At 49.6% G+C, this 14,404-nt stretch overlaps 1 protein-coding gene across 2 annotated transcripts; it reads left to right on the forward strand.

Annotated features, from left to right (window-relative positions):
* Positions 1–2,950: 2,950 nt before the first annotated feature.
* LOC137437502 (ATP synthase F(0) complex subunit C2, mitochondrial) lies at positions 2,951–13,741 on the forward strand. Of its 2 annotated transcripts, none has more exons than XM_068131872.2 (5): positions 2,951–3,018; positions 3,229–3,306; positions 5,095–5,172; positions 7,350–7,540; positions 13,501–13,741. In XM_068131872.2, the coding sequence occupies exons 2-5, from the start codon at positions 3,268–3,270 to the stop codon at positions 13,613–13,615; spliced, it is 423 nt and encodes a 140-aa protein (XP_067987973.1). In that variant the 5' UTR covers positions 2,951–3,018; positions 3,229–3,267; the 3' UTR covers positions 13,616–13,741. The 2 variants fall into 2 exon arrangements, with proteins under 2 accessions (XP_067987973.1, XP_078622120.1); XM_078765994.1 differs by having other exon boundaries at positions 3,018–3,074.
* The last annotated feature ends 663 nt before the right edge of the window (positions 13,742–14,404 follow it).

A 14,404-nucleotide genomic window follows, 5' to 3' on the forward strand; every position in this document is an offset into this window, starting at 1 on the left:
CGCACGCTCTTCGAATGTCTGGGCCAGCACAGCCTGATCGTGAACCCCGCCAAGTGCCGGTTCGGTGTCTCTGAAATCGACTTTTTGGGGCACCGCGTCACCAGGCACGGGGCCGTCCCCCTACAGGCCAAGGTGGAGGCGGTGAAGGGGTTTCCGCGCCCCCCCATGATCAGGGGGCTCCAGGAGTTCCTGGGCATGGTAAACTTTTACCACCGTTTCCTGCCCCGCATCGCCCAGCTCCTGCGCCCCTTGCACGAGGCCCTCCGAGGGAAGCTGGGCAAAGGTGACGTCACCTGGACCGAGCAGATGGACGCGGCATTCGTGGGCGCGAAGCTCGCCTTGGCTAACGCCACCATGCTCGAGCACCCGGCGCCCGATGCACCGATCGCCCTCACCACCGACGCCTCGGACTACGCGGTGGGCGCGGTGCACGAGCAATGGGTGCGTGGAGCTTGGCAACTGCTGGCGTTCTTCAGCCGGCAGCTTCGCCCGCCCGAACGCCGGTACAGTACCTTCGACCGCGAGTTGCTCGGGCTCCACTTGGCGGTCAGGCACTTCTGCCATCTGCTCGAGGGCCGTGCGTTCACGGCCTTCGTCGACCACAAGCCACTGGTGTTCGCGATGGGTAAGGTCGCCGAGCCGTGGTCGGCCCGGCAGCAGCGTCACTTCTCGGCCGTGTCCGAATACACGACGGACATCCGGCACGTCGTGGGGAAGGACAACCCGGTGGCAGATTGCCTTTCCCGGTACGTTGCCCACGTGGTCCACCTCAGCATCGACTATGCCCGGATGGCGGCGGACCAGGCCGCCGACCCCGACGTCCAGGCCTTGCGGACCGCCGTTACGGGCCTCCGCGTCACCGAGGTGCCATTCAATGGCGCAGGCATGGCCCTCTGGTGCGACGTCTCCCTCGGGCTGCCTCGCCCCATCGTGCCCGCGGGCTGGCAGCGCCGGATTTTCGACTCCATCCACGGCCTGTCCCACCCGGGCACGAGGGCCTCCCAGAGGTTGATCGCCGACAAGTTTGTCTGGCATGGCCTCCGGAAGGCCGTCCGCGGCTGGGCCAGGACGTGCCTCGCGTGCCAGCGCGCGAAGGTGCACCGACACACCCAGGCCCCATTGGCCCCGTTTGCGGTGCCGGAACATCGGTTTGACCACGTTCACGTGGACCTGGTGGGACCTCTGCCCCCCCTCGTGGGGTTTCACCCACATCCTGACCATGATGGACCGCACCACCCGGTGGCCGGAGGCCGTGCCTTTGGCGTCAACGATGGCGGCGGACGTCGCGCAGGCGTTCATCGCCACCTGGGTCGCCCGGTTCAGTGCCCCCAGGGACATCTCGTCCGACCGCGGTCCCCAGTTCACCTCGGAGCTCTGGGGGGCGGTCGCGCGGGGGCTTGGGGTCCAGCTGCACCGCACAACGGCCTACCACCCCCAGGCTAACGGCCTGTGTGAGCGGTTCCACCGCTCGTTGAAGGCCGCGCTCCTGGCGACCCTCCGCGACGGCGGCTGGGTCGACAGGCTCCCCTGGGTGCTGCTGGGCCTCCGGACGGCGCCCAAGGATGACCTGCGCGCATCCGCGGTGGAGTTGGTCTTCGGGCAACCACTGCGGGTGCCGGGCGAGTTCCTACCCGACTCCACGGCATCATGGTCCGCGGCGCAGGAGCGCTCCGCGCTGCAGGAGACCGCCCAGAGGTTCGCCCCGGTGCCCACGGCGCACCACGAGCACCCACCTACGCACGTCGCCCCGGAGCTTCGCACCGCGGAGTACGTCTTCATCCGGCACAACGCCCACCGGACACCACTGCGGCCCCCGTACGACGGGCCTTTCCGCATGCTGGAGACCGGGGTGAAACATTTCACCTTGGACATCGGCGGCACTCCTGACCGGGTCTCCATAGACCGCCTCAAGCCGGCCCACCTCGACGTGGACCACCCACCGCCGGTGGCTCAGCCCCCGCGTCGGGGCTGCCCCCCGGCGGGCGGACCCCCAGCACCACCCGGCCCCGCCGGCACGCCGCCCCCCGAGCCTGCACCCATCCCGGGTGCAGCCGGAGGCATCCCAGCTGGCATCCCTGCACCCCGGACGCCGCCAGTCGCCAGAGGGCGTTTCGGCCGGGTCATCCGTTTGCCCCGCAAACTGGCCCTCCAGGTGCGCGGGAATTCTGGGGGGGGGGGTGGGGGGGGGGGGAGGGGTGCGTGTGGCGGACACGAAAGCTCACTGGCGCGAGGGCATCAATCCGCTTACCAAGTGGCGGCGGCCACGCCCGAAGTGTAGGCGTGGCCGCGGGATATACACCGGGCGCGCAGCCCGGAACGCTCCAGTGTTGTAGTGGAGCTCTTGAATAAAGACTCTTACAACTTATCGCGTTGTCCGCTTCCTCCTTGCTTACAAGCAGCGCGCGTAACACCGCGCTTCACTATACTTTTTTCAGGATTTTTTTTTTATACATCGTCATGGTCAAGGCTCGTGGAAGAGCTCGGCCACGGAACAGATCAGGACACAACATAATGGAGTAAGGGGAACAGCAACATCAGGGCGGAGGGAGAAGGTAGTCGGCGACGGACAACCAAGGGTTGCAGGTAAAGATGAGTAGGGAGAACACAAGCGGTGGACAATATGGACATATAAACAAGATTTTTGAGAGGGGTGGTGGTGGCTTAACGGGTGTAGGAAAGATCATGATTTTGTATGGGGAAGATGACATCACTGCTCGTAGTTTAAATAATTATCTGTTGTTCTTGTCGTCATTCAGAAAATTAGGGTGTATTGGTGTATTCCGTACGGCGAGGCTGGCTTTTTCGCTCTTTAGTTTCCTTATACCGGACATATAACAATTCCAAGATAAAATTTTAGCTAATTTAATTTAAACTCAGGGTGAATTTTAGTTTACAAACTTTTAATTTATCTAAGAGACGGATTTAGCGAATTATATTTCCTCCCGTTTTACTCGTTCCTCGTCACGCAGGAGTAAAGTTTGCGCATGCGCAAAGTCAAATATCCTCTAGACGTCTGTGGTAAGTCATGCAGGCCTAAGCTCGGTATTTTCGTGGAATCTTTTGCATCTGCTTTGGTAACCGATTCGAGCACGTTTTCCAAAGCGTTTTCCTAATGTTTGCTGTTCTGCCGCTCGCAAAGCGCATGCATTGTTTTGTTTGTAATGAACGTGCCGATCGCTTCTGAAAGGCGAGACCGCTGAATGACCTCCATGTTCCTTTGCATTGCAGCAATTCGGAGCTTTGTTCCGTGTAATTCGGCATCTCAACATGATCTCCTGCGCCAAGTTCGTCTCCACACCCGTGTTGGTTCGTGCCCTTTTCTCCCTTTGGTGGTTTATCATGAGGGGGTCGAACGTGTTTTGTATTAATTGCATTAGCAGATTCATATAAATATTCACTTGAAATACAGTTGTGTAGATTTGCAATCTGGAAACGAGTTTAAATTTCTGCAGCTGCTGAAACAGAATTGTTGATTATTATACTTGACATGCGGAGTTTTGTGGCGGTTGACAGGACGGACACCTTTGCTTGTTTTAACCACTCGTATGTGCGGTGTCCGCCCAGCCGTGGTTTTTCAACCACCTTAGTTCTGTTTAGTTGATGTTTTAAAATGAGTTGGGTTCGGGAGGATAGGGGGTCGACGAAGATTAGAGGGGGGTTTGTGCGTGGGCGGCGGCGGAGGGGGGTTTGTGCGTGGGCGGTGGCGGAGGGGGGTTTGTGCGTGGGCGGCGGCGGAGGGGGGGTTTGTGCGTGGGCGGCGGCGGAGGGGGGGTTTGTGCGTGGGCGGCGACGGAGGGAGGTTTGTGCGTGGGCGGTGGCGGATGGGGGTTTGTGCGTGGGCGGTGGCGGAGGGGGGGGGTTTGTGCGTGGGCGGCGGCGGAGGGGGGGTTTGTGCGTGGGCGGCGGCGGAGGGGGGGGTTTGTGCGTGGGCGGCGGCGGAGGGGGGTTTCTGCGTGGGCTGCGGCGGAGGGGGAGGGGGGTTTGTGCGTGGGTGGCGGCGGAGGGGGGTTTCTGCGTGGGCGGCGGCGGCGGAGGGGGGTTTCTGCGTGGGCGGCGGCGGAGGGGGGTTTCTGCGTGGGCGGCGGCGGAGGGGGGTTTCTGCGTGGGCGGCGGCGGAGGGGGGTTTCTGCGTGGGCGGCGGCGGAGGGGGGTTTCTGCGTGGGCGGCGGCGGAGGGGGGTTTCTGCGTGGGCGGCGGCGGAGGGGGGTTTCTGCGTGGGCGGCGGCGGAGGGGGGTTTCTGCGTGGGCGGCGGCGGAGGGGGGTTTCTGCGTGGGCGGCGGCGGAGGGGGGTTTCTGCGTGGGCGGCGGCGGAGGGGGGTTTCTGCGTGGTCGGCGGCGTAGGAAGGTTTCTGCGTGGGTGGCGGCAGAGGGGGGTTTCTGCGTGGTCGGCGGCGTAGGAGGGTTTCTGTGTGGTCGGCAGTGAAAGAGGGTCTTGGCATGGGCGGCGGCGGAAGAGGAGCTCGGCGTGGTCGGCGGCGGAAGAGGTGGTCGGCGGCGGAGGAGGGGCTCGGAGTGGTCGGCAATGGAATAGGGGCTCGGCGTGGTCGACAATGGAATAGGGGCTCGGCGTGGTCGGTGGCGGAAGAGGGGCTCGGCGTGGTCGGCGGCGGAAGAGGCTCGGCGTGGTCGGCGGCGGAGGAGGGGCTCGGCGTGGTCGGCAATGGAATAGGGGCTCGGCGTGGGCGGTGGCTGAGGTAGGTCAGGGTGGTTTGCTTGTGCACATATCCTGGAAAGGCTTCAGGACTCATTCAAAACAGCTCGGCGACCCAACTTTGGGTCACGACCCAGAGTTTAAGAAACGCTGATCTCGTCACAACCTCTTGTGCTCGCTCCTTCAGAATAGCATTTTCTGGACTTCTTTCTGGTTACCATCTCGCACCTCCACCCATCTCGTGATGTGGCTGGTTGTGTAAACAACTGGATTGGAAACTGGATTAGTGATTGGAAAACAGATTGGCTGTGAGTGGGAGGTTGTAAGTTGTGGGATACTTTGGGGATCAGATGGGACTGTTATTATTTCAAATATACATAAATGGTTAATCATTGATCAAATGAAATTGTTGGTTTGAAACAAACATCACTTTCTCACTTAGGTACGCTGTGCGTCTCGAGCACTCCTACGACCCATTTCGGCCACGACTTTCGGTCAAGGCGAGGTCGAAAGCAAACAGGTGAGTTGCACCGAAGGTTGTTCAAAATTCCCACTCTATTTTGGCTGAATTGGTGGAAGGCTGTTTACATTCATTTGTCACACGTACATGCAGGGTTTACCCTCTGGAATGAGATTTTGGCATTTTCGTGCTCTTGGGAAAGAAAACGTTTGACTTCTTTGGCAATAATTTTTATTGATGGGTGAATATTCATTGAGAAACATTCAACAAAGAAAATCGATTTGTCTTGATAGCGAGCACAATATGAAGATGACCCCTGACCTTGTCATGGTCATTGTTTTCTGCTCGGTTTCCATTAGTGCACTTTACCCATGTCCATGTGTTCAGACTGGAATATTACTCCGAGCTTATTGATCAATCAGTGGGACAACACAGACAATAGTAAACATTTCAAACACTTCCAAATCCACTTTTACCATTTTTTTTTGTCATTGCTGTTCTTTGCACCCATTAGGAGCCTTTTTGGATTTATTTTTTTTAGCCGCGTCGCAGACGCTGGTCATAGAGTGTCCTCTGCTGTTGTTGTTGTTCTTCTTCTTGTTCTTGCAGAGAAGACAAAACCTCAAAGCTCCACCCATTCTGGGAACCATAGCTCCACCCATTCTGGGAGAGCCTTCATATAAACAAATATCCACCATTTTATTAACTCGCATAGCTTTGAGGCCTGTTTTGTAGGCCCGTGGTGTCTTCCTCTCACACAGTTTTATTTCAAATCAAATTCGATATATCATTTCATTTTTCACAGTCGCTAACATAGTTTTAGACTCGGTTGAAAAAAAACGGGAAGGAAATCCGATGAAAGTTGCCCTTTATAGAACTAAATGAATTCTCAAAGGCCTGTAACTTCAAGTCCATTGAGATATATCTTTTTTAAATCGCGGCATGGTCAGTCATACACCGCCTGAAATAACAGACGGGAAAATGCCGAGATATATTAAAAATTCGTCCATTTGATGACAATCGTCACGATGAAATATTTAATTTATACGTTGTCACAATAATGTGGAGAGAGGAGCATAGCTTCGTTCACGTGTCGCCACACACGGGAAATTGCCGAGATATAGTTTTTTTTTCAATCGCGGCATGGTCAGTCATACACCGCCTGCAATAACAGATGGGAAAATGCCGAGATATATTAAAAATTCGTCGCCACACACTGGAAATTGCCGAGATATATTTTCACTTTGCACAAAAATAACATCAAGTAATCGAATCAATAGGAATGTCCTGTGCCTATAACATCGAGGTTATAGGCACAGCTGCATCTAGGCATTGTGTAACATCGATGCGGCTTTTGTTTTAATTAAAACTTTTTGTACTTGTTTTTTTTTGTATACAAGATCGAGCGAGGCTCGTGAAAGAGCTAACATTAATCACACAGAAAGACAAACCGACACATAAAACATATAACATGGGGAGCGGTAGACAAGATGGGGAGAAAGGGGGAAGGACACAAACACAACATTTGAGAGCAGGGACATCGAGAGATCTGTGGGAGGGAGAGGGCTTTGGGGGGGGGGGGGGCATGTGAAGGTGGGGTGGGAGAGGTTTAAAACATATGGACACTGCCAGGACTTCCAGGAAAGAAGTTGGAATTTCAAACAAGGTGGATCTGGGGTGAATTAGCGGGGGTAGAAAAGATCAAGGTTTTGGATGGGGGAAGATAAGAGATGGTGGTGAGCACCTGGAGGGAGGAGTGGGATTGATGGGATTGATGGGAGTGTGGGAGTTTGTTCCAGGAGTTTGATCCTGGAGTTTGATCCATGACACGAGAATGATCCAAGACCCGATCTACTTTGAATATTGTAAATAAAACATAAAAATAAGAAAATGTGTAATTTACAGTGTATGGGTTTGATATCACTTCAGTTTTTCGGAACGCATCCAACGTAAATCATCGACTTGCTTTTATACACATCGTTTAAAGTAGATAAAGACGGATGTTTTCAGCAAGCACGAGGCGTTAGAAAACTACTGTTGCTGAACTGAAGTGTTTCTTATCGGTCATTGTTCTGTAATGTGTCCTCACATTTATGGAATCGTTATAACCATGAGAATTCTGAAGTATAATTTGAGATTATAAGCAGATTTAAATTATGCTGTTTGTTAATTTTACTACATCCGGCTTGTTGCCCCCTCTTGATCGCTCTTTGTTTATCTTTTGGCCCTGACTGCAGATTGAATCGTGTTTACCGGTAGCCAGTGGTCACTTCTTGCCGTTCGCCCGCCGTATCCAGACCAGCGCGTGCACGCGCGATATCGACACGGCCGCAAAGTTCATCGGCGCTGGCGCTGCAACCGTGGGAGTCGCTGGTTCTGGTGCTGGAATTGGCACCGTTTTTGGGAGTCTCATCATCGGTTATGCACGGTACATTACGCTTGTCATTAACATTCGATTTTGAGTTCGGTTCACCATTTCGCGAGAGTAGGAGCGGTACCTGAGCAGTAGCAAATGTCCGTTTCGGTGTGAGGTGTCAAATTGACCGTACAAGCTTAGAAACTGAAATTTTGTCCATTTGATTTTGATTCCACCCCGTTGACATTACAAACTTTATATAAACCTGAGGCCAGAGGGACTCGGATTTCACATGTAATCGCTTGGTGCGGAATGACAAGATGCATAAAGATAATTTGGTTATCGTCGTCACCATCACAAAATGATTTCAAAACCTTGATCTGCCATCATTTTGTATTCCCTCTACCTCCTCCACTGAAGGTGGACGGAGGTTATGGTTTCACGTCTGTCTGTTGTCTTTGAGCAGGATATCTCAAAGTTGTGGGCAGATTCAGTCAACACTTAGTGGCGAGGTTGGCAATGTGATGAGGACACATTGACTAGATTTTGGTGAAGTTCCGGTCCAGATTCTGGAAATTTTAAAAGTGATTCTTCATTGAGAGATGGCGCCAAAAACAAAATGAAGCATGATATTTCCAAAAGGTATGGACAGGACGGAGTTGGACAAAACTTGGTGGATGAGTTGGTTGACAAGAACAAGCCGATTTGATTTTGGTTCAGTTTCAGTTTCAGATCCAGCCTATCAGTAGGATACAAAACAAACTGTTCAGCCAGGTGGAGGTATATGCTGTACCGAGTGCCGTTCTATGTTGTTATTATTATTATTATTTTTACTGTTTTGAAAATGTATTTTCACTAGTCAGGAGACGACGATGGTTCAGGAGCCAGCGGTATTCAATGACAAAGGACAGACTATAACCGAAACAGGCCCAGACTGTCGGCCCCCGACATGCGGTGTACATGCCTATTTACAAAGGGTCCCAATGCGCTGCGTGCGCAGGCCTTTAAGAGCCAGCTGTACGTAATTGTGTGTGGTGCTGGCCTGGAAATATCAAAACGAAGGTTACTGACCTTGAAATGAGATAGAAAATAATGTATAATCAGTTATGAGGTTAGTTAGCTACACAATACCGAAAATTCGGTTCGATTCCGACAACTTTGAAAATTTGACCTTTGTGACCTTCAAAGGTCGAAGATTCTGAAATTTGTTGGAAAACTTTTATTTCATGATGTATGTGATAATATAAGATCATGTACGACATTTCACCCTATCAGGAAGCGAACAATATAATAAAACCATCAAAAATCGACTTTTCTAAATTTTGTGACCTTATGACCTTGACCTTGGGGCGAAAATGAAAAATCGAGCTCCGTGGGGCTAGGCACAAGACATTGGCCTAACCAACTATCAAAACCCCTGACAGATTCCACCAACTCCCTCGGAGAAGATGTAGCTTGAACTCGATTACCCCATAAAAAGACATCTTTTCCGGGCGTGGCTCCGCCCACAATGGGCACAATACGCCCACTCAAGGCAGGACACAACCAGATCATGATATCAACCTCCCACGCAAGTTTCATCAAGATCGGATTATATCATCGGGTAGTTATGCTGCGGACAGACAGCGACACAGACACACGCCCATGACGAATATAGTGGTCACTCTGTTTGATAACACGTGAAACAATATTCCTTTGTTCAGCCATTGCACTCATTTCAACTAAAGTGAAACAAGTCAGATTTGAACCCTGGGCATTTCTATATCTGATCTGGTTTTTACTCTATTTTCCTATCAAAAACCACTAATCTGTGAATGTGACTTAGTGGAATTGGAGTCAACAAGTTGTAAACATCTCCCTGATGTGTGTGCACTGATGCAACTGCTGGCGTGGGGGGCCTGATGTCATTTTGCATTCATCAATTTTGAATTGTCTGGTTAGTTGCAAATGTGATGTTTCTGTAATTCGACCATAATTTGCATCTTTTTAAAAAAAACTTGCACAAAACTCTTTCCATTTAGTGTTGCACTGGCAAATGTACCCGGCTAATAATTAATTGTTTTATGACTGGAATATGAAGAGAGGGGGGGATGAGAGGGGAAGAGAAGAGAAGAGAAGAGAAGAGAAGGGGAAGGGGAGGGGGAGGAAGGGGAGGGGGAGGAAGGGGAAGAGGAGGAAGGGGAGAGGGAGGGAATGGGAGGAGAAGGGAAAAGGGGAGGAGGAAGGAAAGGGAGAGCGGTAAGGGAAGGGAGGGAAACGGTGAGAAGGGAGGGGGAGGAAAGGAAAGGGAGTGGAGGGAGGAGAGAAGGGAGGGGGAAAGGGGAAGACAGGAGGGAGGGGAGTGGGAAGGAGGGTGGAGCAAGGAAGTGGGGGGGGGGGGGGGGGGGGAGGGGGAGGAAGCAGAGAGTGACTATATCGCACAAAAATGTTAGTCGATGAAAAAATGGGTACGTAAAAATAAAAAGGGAGCTCTGTCTACTGTAACGCCATGGCTCACAAAAGCAGCCTGAATAGCATTCACCAAGTGGTGGGTCACCTCGTTAATCATATTCAAAAAGGGTATTGTCTCACACACACAAACTTCCCCGGCCTTGTGACTAATTAATTAAGCACACAGGCATTTCTCACTTAATTTGCAGAGCATTCACAAAGCAGCTTAAGCACTCCAGCAAGCGTTCCAACAAAATGGATGATGAGGAACGGCTGGCTTAGCAAGCTGATTGCTTCTGGTTGAAATGGCCGAAAATATTTGGGACACCAACTCTTAAATTAATACAATGAAAGTATATCGCACAAAAATGTCAGTCAATAAAAAATGGGTACTTAAAAACAAAAAGGGAGCTCTGTCTACTGTAACACCATGGCTTGCAAAAGCAGCCTGAATAGCATTCAAGTGGTGGTTAATCATATTCAAAAACATATGCAATGTGGGTCCATCATCTGGAGGGAAATTTAAAAACCTGTCAAATTGTCGTCCCTCGTAACTACCCATAAGGTGTGTGTGTGTGTGTGTGTGTGTGTGTGTGTGTGTGTGTGTGTGTGTGTGTGTGTGTGTGTGTGTGTGTGTGTGTGTGTGTGTGTGTGTGTGTGTGTGTGTGCGTGCGTGCGTGCGTGCGTGCGTGCGTGCGCGTGCCAGGGCTGTAACCTTTTACCATTTGAGTTGTGTCATCAAATTTTCTCAAAAGCATTTATTATGAGAATATGGAGAAGGCAAATTAATAATTTTGTCAAAATGTCAGCATCACCAAAAATCATCAATTTTCATGCGATTGACCTGACATTTTAAGAATTTACATATTGGGTCAATTAATTTGTTCACCAATCAATAGCTAGAAGCAGATTGTTTTTTTTTTAGATCTAAAGCTCAAATGTCAAGGTTGCATTAAATTGTCAATTAATTTTTTTACTGTTTTTGTTATTTTGAGCATACGGAAGAAGAAGAAGATGTCTGAATACAAACGGACGTGGACGGGCTTTGCATTTTCAGATGCATTCTGGGTTTAGCAGTTGGAACTGCTGTTTAGCTCGATTCCGCTCTTTGGATTTCGAGGTTCGCGTTGGGAGTTTGTGGAACGCGTTGCATTTTGGTTTTAAAACGTTGTGCGGAAATAAGTTAAGGCACGAGCACTGCCATGTCAGGACTCTATGTACACTGTACAGGGACCGACATCCTCTTACCCCCACCCCCCCCCCCACCACTCCATCCTCATACAACTCTCCCTCCATCCCCTCTTCCCACTCCTCCCTCCACCCCCATACAACACTCCGGACTTCACGGGGTGGTGTTCGTACATTTATTTCATTTTCACACACGGTTGAGAGCTGAAATGCAATGCGCTCTACGGGCTCTTGATCTGAACCGATTTTCAAGGTTTGAACTGCGGAGTTAAGCTTAACAGCGGTTCCGACGACTAAAACAAGTGTTCATTTGCTAAAAATATTTCATTAAAACAATGCGTCTCCAGGCAGTGGGTGTTTGGCTGACCAGAAGTGTACCCCCCCCCCCGCCCCCCAAAGTGCCGCTCGGGGCGGCCGCCACCTTCCCACTACCTTCGCTATGCCAGTGCAGTGGAGTCGCACCCTATCCGATGGAAGTATGAATGAAGTTAAAAATTATCAAGTTAAATTTTTTAAAAACTAACCCCAGAAGGAGAGTGGCAGCCTCGCTTAAAAACAAACAAAAAAAACACCTTTAGAGGCCATTTCCCCCCGCAAAGCAGGGGTTGGCCTTTTTCGGGCACCATGGTCCCCTTTTTGAAGCAATGTTTTACGGTCGGATGCCCTTCCTGTCACCTTTTACGACAAACAGGGAATTACCAGTGAACTGGTACTCAATTTGCCGACCTCGGAAGGATGACAGGCTGAGTCAACCCCCCGGCGTTAATTCAGCGATCGACCGGGATTCGAACCCAGGATCCTAGGATCCTAAGCTGGCACCCTAGCCGCTAAGCCAACACCAGGCTCGCTGTGCGAGCACCAGTGGCAGCCTCGCTTAAATAAATGAATATATACACTTGGTTATCGGAATCACTAGATATGGTAAATTTTATCAGATTTCACTCCAGATTTGGACATTTATTTCGTCTACAGGATCCAATCCTCATACCCGATTTTGATTATAGCCGGCGAAGCCGGTGTTGTCAATAAACGCGTACGTATTATGTCGAAAACCAGATTATGCTGTATCCCTTGGCTTGAGATTTCCGAAGCGCAATGGAGGCCGCCATCTTGCGGATGCGGAAGTATGCATAACAAATTGAAAAACGTTCAATAGGAGTTTCACCCGTCGTTGTTTGATTCACAATCTTATGCACCTCTAATATATAATTAAAATACTTTAAGACCAACCTCGGCCCGCACGGGCCTGGTTATCTTCAACGAAAAGCGTCACCAAACACCGGAACCAATGAGATTCGAGCATTTGAAAAAATATTTCTAAAACCAAATCACGCAATGGAGGCCGCCATCGACCAGATGCGGAAGTTTGCATAAAACAATTGCGAAAAAGTTCAAAAGGAGTTTGTTTCACCCGTCGTTGTTTGATTCACAATCTAATGCACCTCTAATTTGTAATTAAAATACGTTGACCAACCTCGTTATCTTCAACGAAAATCGTCACCAAACACCGGAACCAATGAGATTCGAGCATTTGAAAAATATTTTTAAAAAGCTTATTACGCGTTTCGGAGGGTGAAAACAGCAGCAAATATTCTAAAATTGACGAAGAATTATTTTTTAGAAATCTCGCGGCCATAGGGGATAGTTTTTCATGGCCGGAAATATCCGAAGTTGAGACGGAATTCACCGAATTCATCAAGAAGTAAATTTTATCAATTTTAATCTCATCCAGAATGCAAATGGTACCTACTACACCTACTACACCGACGGTACCTACTACACCTACCTACTACCAAATACCTAACCTACTGATGCCACAGTGATGGGTAAAATAGTGGCAAGAGGCTTTGGCTTCGCCGGCTCATTGCGGCTTTGCAGTCGGGTACTAGTACACTTCAATAATTATGTAATGATATAATAGATCATGTTTCCAATGCAAGGCACGTTTGAATAGGCTGAAATAAAATGGCGGCTTAAGAACCCAGTGAGTGGCAGTGGGCTGACCAAGATGGCGGGCCGCCATATTGGTTAGGCTTTTTCGGGTTTTTTCTTAGCACCTCGTTAATCGTCTTCAAAAAGGGTGTTATAACACACCCAGTTTTCATCATTGCAATCTGTTGGAGGTACAGGTGTATGCATGGAAAGTTTGGGGCCGCTAGGTTTCATTGTTTTGGAGTTATGGAGGAGACGGACGGACACTGCCTTTTATTATTATAGATAACGGGGACAAAATTATCTTCTCCCCTCCTAAGTTGCTCCATTCTGTGTTAAGGAAATGGTTTGTGACATCACAAGGTCCCTGAAGATTGTTATGACGACCGATGAGTTTATAAGACGATTTGTCATTTTGGTGGTTTTTTTTGGCTTTGTTATTTTCACTACAAACCAAACCTGTTTGATCGTTGTCTTTACAGGAACCCATCGCTAAAACAGCAGTTGTTTTCGTATGCCATCCTGGGCTTTGCACTCTCCGAAGCCATGGGGTTGTTCTGCCTCATGGTGGCATTCCTCATTCTGTTTGCCATGTGAAGTGAAATCTCAACTTGCTGCCAACTTCGTTATGCCTTCCTTTTTGTTGTACAGCTGATCACCCTGAACAGCGAAATGTTTGCTCATTTCTAGATCTGTCACCAATAAATGTTTAATTTCTCCTGATCATTTGCTGTGCTGTTTTGATTTTCGTTTTGGTTTTTAAGTCTTGCACTCGCACCTTTGCACCTCCCTTGAACAACTCTGAAGTCTTTAATCTTTTTGGACTTGTACTCTCATTTCCCAAGTTTGTTCATTGTGTTCAAATTATGTTTAACTTTGAATGGATAACTGTTCGGTGGTAATCGAGAGAACCCTTCGGAATTAAAAAAAAAAAGAAAAAAAAAAGATGGAGTCTTGCTCATGAAGGGTAGTAGTTGTCGGACATGTAGAACAATGGATGGAATCAACAGACCATTGGTCAAAGTACGATAACTACCGTGGGAAGCAAGACAGAGTTTTCGGGCGTTAACCCTTTGTTGAAGCTGAACCAAAAAGGGGAGCCTGCCTGGAGCTGATCTTGTAACTATAAGAGAGATGTTTGTCTGTCTGTCGCCATTTTTCAGACTGTCGAACGGATCTTAGTCAAATTGAGGTTCATCAGTGAGGGTCTTGGGAGGGTTTTAAGCGAAAAAACACTTTGAAAGAAAAGTTTGATTTTCTTCTTTTGTTTTTCAATTGCTCTATAGTTCTTAAACCTTTGTATTTATGTGAAAGGTAATATTAAATGATCCCTGGCCCCATTATTTAGTGGGTGTACTGAAGTGTTTTCGACCCCCCACAAAAATA

This window comes from Myxine glutinosa, chromosome 12, assembly GCF_964187855.1.
Source record: "Myxine glutinosa chromosome 12, kmMyxGlut1.1, whole genome shotgun sequence".
Lineage (NCBI taxonomy): Eukaryota > Metazoa > Chordata > Myxini > Myxiniformes > Myxinidae > Myxine > Myxine glutinosa.